General features: G+C 42.4%; 1 protein-coding gene across 1 annotated transcript; it reads right to left on the reverse strand.

Moving 5' to 3' along the window:
• Positions 1-1,310: 1,310 nt before the first annotated feature.
• C2H5orf49 (chromosome 2 C5orf49 homolog) lies at positions 1,311-11,535 on the reverse strand. Its single transcript, XM_015650892.3, has 3 exons — positions 10,872-11,535; positions 7,206-7,322; positions 1,311-1,624 (listed from the first exon to the last, which is right to left on the reverse strand). Exons 1-3 carry the CDS (start codon positions 11,046-11,048, stop codon positions 1,478-1,480), a joined length of 441 nt encoding a protein of 146 aa, XP_015506378.1. The 5' UTR covers positions 11,049-11,535; the 3' UTR covers positions 1,311-1,477.
• Between the last annotated feature and the right edge of the window lie 3,053 nt (positions 11,536-14,588).

Genomic DNA, 14,588 nt, shown 5'->3' on the forward strand with positions numbered 1-14,588 from the left:
TGTCAGTCACAGCTGTGGACTTCTACCTTTTTCCGGTATGATCACTCTGGCTGTTCCTTTCTGAACAATACTGCCTCACCTTTAAACAACAGGATCAATAGCTCTTGAGAACCAAACTGATGCATACTCTGTAGGAGAAACTCCTCCTGAAATTACCTTGAATTTTTTGTACTGGATTCTGTGAAAGTATAAGGCATTAAATGTTTAATCAGATTTAAACATTTGTGCTAAACATGATTTTTAAGTGACGACTGCTCAAATCCTCCTGGTTTTTTTCACCCTTTCTACCAAATTATTTAGTGCTTGTTCTGCTACTATTACTGAGAGGAATGACAGGTTTGTCTTTACAAACAAGCTGAGGGTGTGCTGATAAGATGAAACTATGACTGAGAGATAATAGAAACAATGGGATGGATTCCATTGAAGGATGAAAGAGACACTGAGGAAGCACCACGAATTCCACAAGAGTTAAGAATTAAGAAGGGATTATGCTTTGGGGGGTGGGGGGGTGGGTATCCCAGGTATCAGGCCTTCCGGGAAGTCTGTAACTTTCAAGTACCTCAGCCAATGAGGAAAGAGAGAAGGGACAAGCAGCTGGAAAATTAGCGTAAAAAGGAGGCTGTGCCCTCCAAAAATTTGAGAGACCCCAGGGGAATGCCCCATGGCCTCTCCCTTTATTTGAATAAAGTAAAAGAACTCTTCAGTCTCCTTTTTGGACATAAACCTCTGGCGTTTGTGGATTAATTTTCCTGACATTACTTAGTCTATTTTTCCATTTTTTTCAGATCAGATACAGAACCGATGATGCTATTTCTTTTTAAATCAGCCGGACATCATTCCTATAGAGGAATTCAGTGAAATAAATGTCTGAATTCAGCTAAACCCATATTTTGTCTCTTCAAATGCTCAAGTGCTCAGGAGTTCTTTCTGAGTTCCACTTGAAGTCTATTGAAACTGCTAAGCACATAAGCCCATACATTTTTTAAAATTCTAAGCTGAATATCTACTTCAGCTGTTGTACACATAAAAAACAGTGTCTCACAATTCTCTAGCAGCTCTGTAAGTATTGAATAATCTGTGATCACTGATACCTTCGGGTCAAAGCTTGCTTAAATGCTAGGTCTGTGGATGGTTATGTAGAAGCAATACCCAGAATTGCAGAGACAGCTTTTGACCTAACAGGTCTCATTCCCAGCATTGCTGCCTAAAATGTTCTAAAAAGTTATTGTTGATGCTGCTTTTCATGAGATTTTTATGAGGATGTAAGGAGAAGACATGCATTTTAATTAGCATGAGAAAAACTGCAGGAACTATTTCACCCTACTTTTAATCCAGATCGTTCTCATTAATTAAACTGTAAAGAAAAAGGCAAAAGCACCATATTGTTTTTCAAAGTGTTTTGGTTTTTTTTCCAGATAACTGTTGCAGGTGGTGACAGATACAAAAGATTTCACACGGATCCAGGCCTGGAGTTTTTTCAATGAGCAGGGTGGCTGCCTTCTCCGTAGATTGCTGCATGCAGGCTATAAACCCTTGCATGCTCGCCAGTTGCTGGGTCTAAGGGTTTATGTATGTGCTTCCCATACTCTGAAGATGTCACCACAGGAACAGGTCTTGCCATTTCCTGTGAAAACACAAAAGTTGCCTATAGAAGAAAATCACAGAGTGAATAGAAAACATGGCAATCTTCTACTGCTAAATGTGCTGAGGCCAGGGGTAAAATAACTGAGAGAACGGTACAAATCTGCCATATGGATGTGTATTTGTTTAGCGCCTTTACTGTTCTGTCTTTGACCTAGTTTTTTATGTCATTTTTATCTTAATAAACCATGAATGTGTCGCTAAATGATGAGATGGTAAGGTATGGAGCTTATGGAGTGGACTGGTAATTTTTTACACAAATACATATACACATGTGATTACCATGAGATTACTGGTGTCAGGAAAGTTAATCCACAAACACTAGAGGTTTATGTCCAAAAAGGAGACAGAGGAGTCCTTTTACTTTATTCGAATAAAGGGAGAGTGTTGTAGTTTAGGGCATAGCGGAGCGGAAGATACCGGGATGTAACGGGAAGCTATTAGACCCCCCTCTGTTAGGATAGCTAGGCCTCTTGTAACTAGCCAATAGCACCTAGGTGTGACGTATGCAGATGGGAGTAACACAGTGAACCTAGGCTATAAAATGTTAAGTTTCCTCGAAATAAATCGCCATTTTCGCCATCCATCACATTGATGCAGTGGGAGATGGACCGCGCGGCTGGGATAGCCGTCTGTGCTGTAGCTGATCGGGGTGCTTATCTTGCTTCAAACCCAACAGGGAGAGGCCATGGGGCATTCCCCTGGGGTCTCTCAAAGTTTTGGAGGGCGCAGCCTCCTTTTTATCCTAATTCCCGGCCACTTGTCCCTTCTCCCTCTCCCTTTCCCCATAGGCTGAGGTACTTGAGAGGTACAGACTGCCCGGAACGCCTGACACCTGGGGTACCTTCCCCTCAATGCATAATCCCTTATCCCTTCTTAACTTTTATGGAATTCATAGTGTTCTTTCAGTGCCTCTTTGATCTTCTACTGGAATCCATCCCATTGTTTGTGTCATCTCTCACTGATAACTACATCCTATCAACTGACCCACAGCTTGTTTGTAAAGACAAGCTCATCATTCCTCTTACTGGCAAACTAAATGCTAGAAAAGCACAGATTTTAGTTATCTTGTGCATTGAGTTGCATGATTCTTTTGAAAAATAGGACAGATTTGTACCCCCTGTTACAGGAACACCGACCCTGCTTGCACAATTCAGTGAAAAAAGCATGAAAAAAGCAAAGCCTAAAGAAAAACCCTGAGCAACCACTAGCCCATGCAAGCTTTCCCTGAAGGAAATAAAACACATACTACGTTATTTCTGAAATGAATGAAAGATTTTTTTAGAAACACTTGTAGCTGTAAGATTACAGAAGCAACTGGTTTGCAATTGTGGAAAGTGGACTTGATGAAAAACAACCTGACCAAGAAAAGATTTTAAGCTCGTTCTTAGTAAACTGCACTTTAAGTGGCTGTATAATCACTATTTGCAATCTGCAGTTCTTTCCTGTGTTACAGCAACAGGGAGGTACCAAACCAGAAGGGAAAGATAGGATTTGTTTATTTTTCTTTCCCTAGCAAAAGGTCTCAGATTTATCAGGCTGCTTGTATGTTTGCACACTGACTAACATAGTAAGCCTTGGTCTGCAATGTGTTTTTCTAGTCTTACAATATAAATAGTATCTAAAAGGCAAATCAAAATGCAGATGCTGCACCATAATTCAAGTGCAAGCAAATGACTTCTTTGCTACAACAGACACAAACCTGGGCAAATTAGCACTTAAGTCCTGAAAAGATGCAGGTGGGAACACAGATATCTCATAGCAGGACAATCAGCTAAGAGGTATTTCCGACCTCATGGACAGAACCTGAGTTTCTTGGAAAGATGCTGTAAACTCTTTTAAAAAGCAAACAAAAAGACAAACAAAAAGACTATACCTAAGTAACTAACCCACTCAATAGAAAAGCTCATTTCAAAACATTTATCCCCCAGTTCTCCTGCCCACCTTACTCCACCCTATTAAAAGCTATTCAGTAAACCAACCTTTAACCCCAGCAGAATGAAAATCAAGTCAAGAAGGACTGACAGGAAAAATTAAGACCATTTCCTCCTCTGCTCTAGTTGCGGATAAATGTTGAAAAATGAGAAACTAAAAAAATCTTTGTACCATCAAGAAAGACTGCTAGAAATTCAGGATTTACAGTACTAATGACAGGCAGCAGTATATAATTCCAATAGTTTGTGTTCCTTTTGTGATAAATGTAACTTGGAATAAAAATTCGTGCGAGAATAAAAGGAGCATATAATTGTATTTATAACAAAATATAGTATAGCCAAAGGATTTCTTCCTAAAACCTAGCAGTGAAATACCCATTCAGGCGGTAACGACCCTAAGCGACGCTTGCCAGCCTGAAAGAAAGAGCCGGACACAGACAATCAGGCTGAACAATAAGCAGAGCCTGGATGAGATGCCCACCGGCTCCGCACCCGGACGTATCATGCAGACCCCGACCAGAGATGCAATCATGCTAAACAATGGGCAGAGCCAGACCAAGATATCCATCGTCTCCACACCGGACTTGGACACATCACCCTGAGAGCCCAACTGGAGATACAATCAGGAAGCACTCAGAACCTTTCACATGTGAAAGGACTCTGCCCAGTTGGCTATTGACTCAGCTCCGAGGTTCCAGGAAATTCATTCAACCAACCATCTAGACTCTTTGTTGAACAGCAACTGCTCGGAGTTTGGCCTCAGGACACAAAATCCCAATAAAAACCCCAGACCGCAGTCCCTTCCTCATGGATTTAGGAGATCGGTACCTCTGGGTACAGGTCCCTGTCCACCCGGCGCTGCGCTGATTTATTTATTGTGGTTTTTCTCTTGTCATTTCCGATAAAAATTGTTTTATAATAAATTGCTTTCTGTATTAACCATATTTTGCCATTGCATTTATGACACTTTTAAATAAAGAGGATTCAGTTTTCAGCATCCTTGGTAGCACAGTGCTAACTGGGCACACTGGCATTTCACCTTTGTGGGTTTGGCATTCAGGGGTTTTCAGATTTTCCAACAGTTGGCTGGGAAGCGTCCTGCTATCCACCCTCACAGCATGTAATTCTAGCACTGTTAGCACTTGGAATCAGCAATGGCAGCCCTGTGCATGCATTCCACTGCAGTTACTCAGCCACATGTAGCTAAACTCCATACCTGTCACTGTACTCTGGAATTCTGTGAGTGTACCCAGGCTATCTGCAGGAAATGAGGGGCTTACTTGCAGGTTTGTTTTTTTCCACTTCAAGTAAAGCAGTGTACTGTGGTGTGTTCAGTCTGTCTGCTTTCAGTATTGTACTAGAAAGATGTAAATTGTAGTACTTTTATTTATTACATTTTATAGTTTAATTATTATATAAAGCCTGAGAGACCTACTGTGATAATTAAAGAGAAATTGAGTATGTGACCTGCACTGGTTACATCCAGTGTTGGGTGTCATCACATGCAGGAGGATCATGTTGTAGTATTAAGCAGCTATGGGTTTGATGTGTCCCCATGCTGTTTAAAGGGCTGGATTAAGGGACATCTATTTGCACAGTCCCTTTTATGCACTGCCCAGCAGAGCTGGTATGAATTCTGGCCCATACAAGTTTGCTCTAGGAAGAAAACTGATAGGAAAGTGAGTTTTGTTGATACAAGAACTCAGTAAAATCTGTAACTTTATATTGATGAACTTTATCTGTACACAGATATCCCTCTTGGAGGTTGGGCTTGGTACTAGGGAAGAGAAGTTGGTTTTGTTTTTTTGTTTTTTTTTTTTTTAATTAAGAGTTTAATTTCTAATTGGAGTAATAATTTACATACATACACAGATTTGCAGTTTTTAGGCATGAGCGGGTGATGCTAATCGGCACTCCCAGGATTCCTTTGGGAGCATCTAATACTTCCTGCACCGTCTGATAGAGTTGAAGGGCATTATGGCTACACACTTGGACTGAAATGCCTGGCATATATAACTGCTAGTGAGACAAATCCCAACCAGTGGACTTTGTCAGAACAAAACAATTTTATTGCGAAGGAATTAGAGTAATCTGAACTCTCGTATCATTCTTCCTTCTCTATCATATAGAACCATCAAAGTGGGCAGCCATCCCTAGCCTACCCATTACTTTTACATCCCATGAACCCATTGGGATTTTGATTAGTACACAGAGGTTACACTTCATTTGTTTTTTGACAGCCTCTGCCTCTATGTGCAATTTTGTGTGTGTATGTATAAATACAATTATATATACCGACACTTGTATATATGTGTATTATTCAGATGCTGCATGCAAAAATACACACACATTTATACATATATATTATAGTATTTCTATTTCCAGGGCAGTATTTACCAATTGGGTTGCACATCAAACCCAGATTCTGCTGGCTTCAAATACTTGCTGTCCTGGGGTGACTTTATGATCCCCTGTTGCCTCTTCTGTTTATGTTACATATTAAGTTCTGCACCTTTAAGACTGGTTCCAAGAGCGAAGGTGGGGAAAGAAGTGCACCACTCACTCTCCCACATGCTTCTCTGGACTGTGTTGTTTCCAACAACATGGACAGACAGCAGGACAGAGCTCTCCTTTACTTTTAGTTTTTAGCTAGCTGAGGCAGAGAAGTTCCCTGGACTGGTTTTTTTTTCCCTCTTTTTTTCTTGGATCTGTTCAAACCTGCTCTGGACTGAAAACCTAGAAAAACCCTGGGAGCTCACGCCTGGGGCCTGGGCCTCAGCACTTTCCAGCACTGGAGGGACTGATAAGAGACTGAGCCAGTCAAGCTACACCCCTTGTAAAGGACTTTTCTGGATTTGCCATCTCATTGAACAGTGAGAGGTTTCATTGTTTTATAATATTCAATTTCTGTTTAATAAACAGGTTTTTTTTGTCTATTTTTCTCCAAAGAAATCTTTTTACCAAACCAGTTGGGGGAGGAGCTGCTTTAATTTGCTTTCTGAAGGGACCTCATTTGGAGGTTTTCTCTCAAATTCGCCCTAAACCAGGACACTTGCACAGGGATGCCCATGTGTTCTCATTGACCACGCCTTTACATTTGCTCCCTATGAATTTCCATCCTTCAGGGCAATCTGGTATAGGTTTTCCTAACAAACTCACCAGCTTCAGATACTTAGGCTTTCACAGCAAATACTGGCATAGAGAAGGTGGGGGCTAAAGGACAGTAGTGAAGTCATGGCCTCTGAATCCAGTCCTCTCAGGGAGAAGCGTTTTTAAGTATCACAAAAATAACTGCAGAACCACCTAAATTACAACTCTTGAGGTGCACAAATGGTTCAGAGTACACCCTGAAGAGATGATTTGCCTCTTCCTCCCTGCTTTAATTTGCATACATCTTGTCACCTGGAAATCTTCAGGATATGAAAGAGCAAGAGATAAATATAGTGTTTTCATGGGATAATGCTTTCTCCTAAACCTGCAGGCTGAGCACAATGGTATCCTCCTTCCAGTTCCTTTCTTACCATATGGGCTACATTATAAAGGGTAAATCAATGCCTATAGCCTCCAGTCATGTCAAAAAAGTACAAAACACCTTAAACAAAGATAATTATGAATTTTTCAAAGAATTACCTCCTCATGAATTTTAAGGCCACGACCCTTTGCATGTTTTCTGTCACATCGCGGAAGATATTGGTTGTAATCTTCTGGTATTCTAAAAACGGCATCATAGGTGAAAAAATCTCCTGTCTTGAAAAAAGGGGGAAAAATGGCTAATTCACAGAATTGCTTTACTTTACAGATTACAGAATACATGTAGTCAAATCAATACCTAAATAGTGCATATATTACATTAGATGATAACTGTAATATTACAGACCTCAGAAAGTTTGGGCCAGTCCTTTTGAACAGTTTGCAAGATACCTAATGACATATGGTATCATTTATTAAGTTCATTCAGCTCTGAAATTTTCCTTGTGGCAATTTACTAATTTACTTCATTTTTTCCCTCCTGTAATCTGCTGTAATTTTGGAAATTTAACTGATCTGTTTTAATTTTCTGCACTTAACATTCTCCTTCCTAAATCTGTGTATTTGTCAAATGATCTGGCACAATTATGTAAAAGCAAAACAGGAACTTTAAAAAAGACAAAGGTACCCTGCAGTGTAAACAGAATTTAATTTCTGATTACAGCAGAATTGAGAAATGTGCCACAGTGGAAATCCTGTGATCCTGTGGTATGCATGACACACATATATCAGGCATGAAAATAAAGCACACTCCAAGCTGTAATATAGTTGTTCAACTGTTGACATAGTTTGCATCCAAATAAGCAAGATAAAAGACCTGCTCTTCTAACAAAGGTGTTTTTGAAATCCAACCAGGAAGTTCTCATAAATTGAATCAAAGCAATTTCAACACAAAAAAAAACTTTTCAAAGGAATAAACCAAAATTCACTACTGAAATATGCTGCCAGTTGTTACTGAACTTCATTAAAAGGTCCATATTCTGTTAAACCTGTCAATCATCAGTGGCTTTGTGCATGGCTGACTAAAAGAATTTTGTTGGGCTTTTTTCTTCTCTAATTTTACAGTGTGTCAAATTTAACCTTTGAAAATCTCATGTACTTTGAGTCTTTCAAATAACAGTGCTATTCTCCAAATATAGTCAAGTCATGGCAGGTCAAGGTTATAATGATTCCATTAAAAGGAAAGCATGGCTAAGGGCACTAGTAAGACACTGCTGTAATTTCAGGCTTTATTTGTAAAGGTATCTCCAATACTTGGTTTGGCCAAGAGGAGAGATTATTTTGTATTTAACCTATCTATCCCTTCACTTCTCAAAAACCATTGATCTTCAGAGGATTTCAGACACTTTCAAGAGTACCCTGCGCATGATTTGTCATCTCCATCATTATTTCTGTGCTTCCTTGCTTCTCCTTTCCTCCCTCTCCTTTCCTCTCCATGATACCAGTTTCATTAGGTGGGTATTTAATTTGTACCCACCACCAGAAATGTTATTTGCGCTTTGGTGGTACTCGTGGCACTATTTGTTACTCATTTCAGAGCAAGAGTGTCTTTTGTTGCTCATGTCAGAGCAGATAATTCATCCTTTCCAGAACTCACAGATAGTCAGCTAGCCTGTTATATCAAAAACAAGCCCTGTCCTAAATACATATTTAATATTTTCTGCCAGATTTGTAGAGACAAAGACAACACTTCTTTGCTCAATATACTGGTAACTTTCTGCTGCTGTTTCTCTTTGCTGTAAATTATAACTTGGTTGGCCTGGGTGGTGGTGGTGGTGAGCTGTTTCTTAAACCCATCAGAGCAAATGAGTCACACAGAGCTGATGATAAATGTGCACTCAGGGTAGGCATCCTCTGTGTACTGCTGCTAAAGCTAAATGCTTTATTCATTCATTAGTATTCCAGACACATGTAAAATTGGTAATAGCTTTCTCCACATCTCAGAAGAGGAAACACCAGGCACACTGGCTACAATAACTTATGTAAAGCATTCCAGGGAGTAACTGCCAGCTAAGGGACTAAAAGGCAAGAATTTCTAGCGTCTGGCCATGCGATGAGCCCATCTTCTTCCTAATTCTCTGCGCTTCAGTCTCTGATACATTGTTGGTTTTAGGTATTTAAGCTGCAAAAAGGAATGAGACTCCTTTTGCTCTATAAATAAAAATATTAAAATTATCTATTTCCTAAATTGTGCAAAAGAATGGGCTGAATCTGCTTCCTCCCCTGTGTCCAAGGCCTGGGCTGTGAAGAAACCTATTAAACAGCTGTTACCATTTTGTGTTTCCATGCCACTGGAGCATAATTTTTCACAAACCAGGCTGTTGTGAGTGTGAAAACAGACTATATTGTAAGGAAAAGCTCTACCATATGCGTGTTAATTCTGTGTAGACTAATGCGCTCCACCAGCCCCAAGAGCACCCTCTGACCTGCCCTTGCCTTACTCTTGTTGTGCTCTCCCTACTGTTTTGTGAAGCATGGCACCAGTTGTGCCTGATCACCTTTGTGTCAGATCACCTTGCCAAGGTAATGCTGGAATCAACACGAACTACCTGGTGCTTGGTGCATTCATCAGCTTGTCATTTGGAAGAGGAGAAGATTCAGGGGTTGTATTTATTGTTATAAATTGTCATGGCATTGCTATGTTACATTGACATAATAGGAATTTCAGAACTTTTTTATACTAATTTTTTTTTTTTTTGAGAAAAAAGCCTTTAATGCCCTTCAACTCTATCAGACATTGTTAAACTTCAATGTCACATATGACACTACGTTGAAAAGTTCATCACCCTGGAACTGTAGTTCAGCTGAGGAAGAAGATGCAAGATTGTTTTCATTACTGATTTTTAATATGAGGACAGAATGAGAAACAATGGTGACATAATGCAGTAGACTGAGGAGTGTGGCTCCTTGCCAGAACACCTGAGGTACTACTTACTGAGTGGCAGTGTACCACCTTCAGAAGCATTCAGTTACAGAAGCATATATTGATGTTATTGTTTTGAGTAGCGCTATTGATTTTTATTAAAGCTGACCATGTGGAAAATTTATGCAATGCACACGGAAAATCTTTTCCTTCAAATTAAAATGGAAAAGTTTATTATTAAAGGGTTCCCAAGAGCGTGTGTTACAACAAAATCCATTGGTGCTGCATCAAACTCTAGTGACGGATGATACCTTTCCTAATATTTTTTTATTTCCTAATTTCCTCACATTTCATTGATACCAAGTGGCCTGCTCATCCTCAGTCCCTGGCAAACAATGTCTCTACCTTCTCCTGTTATCCAGTGAAAGACCTTTCCTTCATTTGCCATCCACAAGTAGCAAACACACTTTGCAAAGATTTTGGCATTAGATAGCCTAGTGACAGAGATTTATGTGCCACACTTCTGTCAGAAAAAAATTCTTCACTGCGAGTGTGGTGAAGCACTAGAACACGTTGCCCAGAGAAGTTGTAGATGCCTAATCCCTGGAGATGTTCAAGACCAGGTTGGCTGGAACTTTGACCAGCCTGGTCCAGTGGAAGGTATCCCTGCCCATGACAGAAGGGTGAACTGGATGATCTTTAAGGTCATTTACAACTCAAACCATTCTGTGATGCTGTGATGACTTTTGGCACCTGTCTGATCAGGTCCCTCATGATGAAGGCCGAGCCTTTGCACCGGGTCCAGGCAGAGGGTCTACACTGCGCAGAAATCCACGGCGAACGCTTGTCCCTTTGCCCTGCGCTGCTCCCCGCCTACCCCCGGCTCGCTCCCTTCACTCCCTTACCTTGTACGGCCGGCTGAAATAGCTGAGCTCCGGAGGCCCTTCCCGTTTGGGCGGGACGAAGCTGAAGGCGGAGAAGGAAGCGAGGGCAGGTCGCCTTTTCCCCGGTGAGTTGCCCAGCGCTTCCTGTGCCAAGCGCGTCCCAGTGACGCCCGGCCTGCGTGGCTCGGGGGCGGCCATGCTGTTCCGGCCGCCGTTACCTGGGGTTCGCCCCGAGCCCCCGCGGCCCCGGGGCTGGGGCAGCCCGGTAGGAACCCGCCCCGGCCGCCGCTGCGCTCGTGTGCTCGGGGACTCGGGGCGTTCCGTTGAGCTCTGTCAAGCCTGAAGTGTGAATTCTTGGACACCCGATAGTGGAGATTTCATCACAGTCTTGTGAAGCGGCTCCAGTTCCCTGGTCCTTTGTGTCCTTGAAAGCTGGGGAAGAAGGTTATAGCAAAGCGTAGCCGCATGGGACTGTCTTTTTTGCTTGTCTTTTTTGCAAGCCTAGCTTGCACTAGGCTCCAAATCCCCCGCTAAAGGGGTGTCAGGAAAATTAATCCACAAACACCAGAGGTTTATGTCCAAAAAGGAGACTGAGGAGTCCTTTTACTTTATTCGAATAAAGGGAGTGGCCATAGGGCATTCCCCTAGGGTTGTTAGTGTTCAGGAACACATAATCATGGAATGATTATATGAAGATGTTTTATTAAGAGCTCTGGGTGTCAGGGGTACACATACCCAAATCTGACCTGACTTGGTTTTGAGTTGAACATGTTTTTATACTCTATCATTATATAACTTTCATATTAATTATTAAAGTTATATTCTATTTTATGCATTGATTTTACTCAAGCATGGATTTCTCATGATCCCCCCAAACCCCTAACATAGTTTCTCATGGTTCTTTAAACAATAATTATATCTAATCACATCTAACAATTATATCATTTATCATATACTGACTACACAGGTGCCGTTTCACATGATCTTAGCAAGCACAAGGCCTAACATTTCCTAGGGCCTACTTTTAACACTTTTCCCAGGGCTTGTGTGATGAATGGGCCAGGAGACCAGCTCCTTTTAAAAACGCCTTTATTAAACAGGACAGCTCTGGGGTGGGGGGGGGCCTGAGGGGTCGCACACACTGCCACTGCTCCCACTGGACACTGCAGAAAAGAAGGATCCATGCAGCTTTGTCACTAGGGCAGAAGTAGACCTTCCCTAGACCCTCCTTCTTTGCAGGAGTCCCCAGAAAGATTCATATTCCTGGCCTCATAGTCTAGGGTGTCATCCTAGTTGTGTCCCCTTGAGGTTATGTCGGCCTCTGGAGGGAAGTCAGGGGACTCGTCTGGGTCTTCCTCGTTCGATGATACTGTTTTTATTCCTTCCTTTTTGTGTGGCTTGTTGTCTCGGGGTTTTTTCCAGTCTGTATGCATCCCATGAGTCTCTGGTTTCTCTCATTTACATCAAAGTCCTTATGTCATCCTCCTACTCAGGGCCCAACTGAACAGGGTACAGCAGCTTCGGGCAGGGGTACAATGTTGCCATGTGGGAGTCTAGGAGCAGTGGGGGCAGGGCCTGGCTGAACACAGAACAAGAAACACAGGTGTGATAAATGAATTTATGAATAAAAATTCGCAAAAGCTTAAATAAATATATACATAGTTATAATAATATAAGAAAATATAAAATATAGTGTAGCAAAGAATTCCTCCCTAGATCCCGCCGCTAATACCCATTCAAGAGATAACAATTCTAGCCGGCACCCGGATAACAATCCTAGCCAGCGCCCATCAATCTAAGAGAATAAGCAAGACACGGGCCATCAGGCTGGACAAAGAAACAAGCCCGGACGAGATACTCATCACCGGACCTGACCACCCCGCCTTGCAAGCCACAGTTGGGGAAGCAATCAAAATGGACAAAGAAAAAAGCCCAGCTGAAATATTCATCGGCTCCTACCCGGACCCAACCACTCCGTCCTGATGGCTCAACCCAAGATGAAATCAAGGAACACCCAGGACCTTTTTACATATGAGGAGACTCTGCCCAAACGTCTATTGATTTAGTTCCTCAAACCCAGGAAATCCATTCAACCAACCATCAAGGATCCTTGGTGAATGGTGCTTGCTTGGAATTTAGCCTCAAGACACAAAACCCCTATAAAAACCCAGAGCAGAGAACCCTCGATCGTGGATTTGGGAAAACCTATACCTTTGAGTATAGACCCCTGTCCACCCAGCACTGCGCTGATTTATTTTATTGTGGTTTTTTTTCCTTTCGTTATTTGTTTTATTGAAATTGTTGTATAATAAATTGTTTTCATATTTAACCTCATTTTGCCTTTGCATTTATAACAGATTGGTGCCGTGACTCGGATCGGAGAAACTGCAGGAGAATCTCGCTGCCCAGGACGGGTACCCCCGCTGATTTTGGCAGCCTGGTGAATCGAGAAACCTCCGCAGCTCGTTCCGATATCCGAACCAAATTTAGGCTAAGGTAAAAACCACAATCAAAAGAGAAACAGATCCAGAGCAGAGAGCTCGGGAAGGCATGGAGCCTTCGGAAAGCCGCGGCTGGTTTGCTTGTAAAAAGTCTGCAGTGCACGAAGACACCCTCGCGGGAAAATAGCTGTGAGTACTGTGAGGTTGAGCGGGTGATTAGGCAAGTGTGTGAGACGTGATCCGATCACGGAGCGAGTGCGGACTTCAAGGTCGCATTTCCATCCTCCCGCGAGGGAATTGGCCGGCCACGAAGGAAGCGATTCGATGTGAGAAAGTTCTCTCTCTCTACACTTGTAAAAGCCTGAGACGAAAGAGAGTCTCGGGGGACTGATCACAAGGGGCTAAAGGGGAAGGATATGTCCTGTTGAGCTCGGAAATTAGTAAACCCTTCCGATCAACGGACCTAGGTAAGGGTCCAGAGGAGGATCGGAGTGCTGAATACAAGAGACCCCAGCTCAGCTAGCTGAGGGGTGAGTATTAGCGAACTTTTGATTTCTCAAGTAAAAACAGAACAGACACAATGCAGAAATAAAAAAGACTCATAGAGAAAGTAAGACATTTTTTTCTAAACATGAAACAAAAGAAGAGTAAGATGCAAAAAAAGAATACCGGGAAAGGTCTCTCTGATCAGGTGGAGGGATCGCTGGACATCCCACCAGAAAGTCCCTTGGGATGGATATTAAAATATTGGGAAAATTGTCCCCAGAGTAAAAAGAAATCCAAAGCGAAAATGATTCAGTATTGTGCAGAGGTCTGGGGAGGGCAGGAGCTGAGGAATCACCTCACTTGGCCAGTGTTAAGCACATTTGAGAAATGGACATGTAACGAGTTGCTCTCCTACGTAGAAAGCAAAGTCCCCTCGGACCCCGAGGTTAAGGAATATGCCAGGCTCTGGTTAACTGCCAGAGTAAGGTTATTCCAGGTAAAACAAAAAGAGAAACGCGGGTCGAGAGCTGAACCCTAGGAACCTCTCGACCACTTACCACCCCCATATCATGAACTGGCAGAGCCCGCTTCTGTAGATCAAGTGGTGCCGTCAGCACCTTCGGGCTCCCAAGAGCAACCCGCTGAGATGTATACATTCCGAGCGGAAGAATCGGCGTCGGCAGTCGTACCGACAGCACTCCCCTTACCCCCGCCTGCGAATACCACAGCCACCGCAATCTCTTCAGAGGCTTTGTCGGCGCAAGGCTGGAGACCACCCTATCCGCAATTGCCAGTCCGGCTGCCACAGCCG

Source organism: Parus major, chromosome 2 (genome assembly GCF_001522545.3).
Source record: "Parus major isolate Abel chromosome 2, Parus_major1.1, whole genome shotgun sequence".
NCBI lineage: Eukaryota > Metazoa > Chordata > Aves > Passeriformes > Paridae > Parus > Parus major.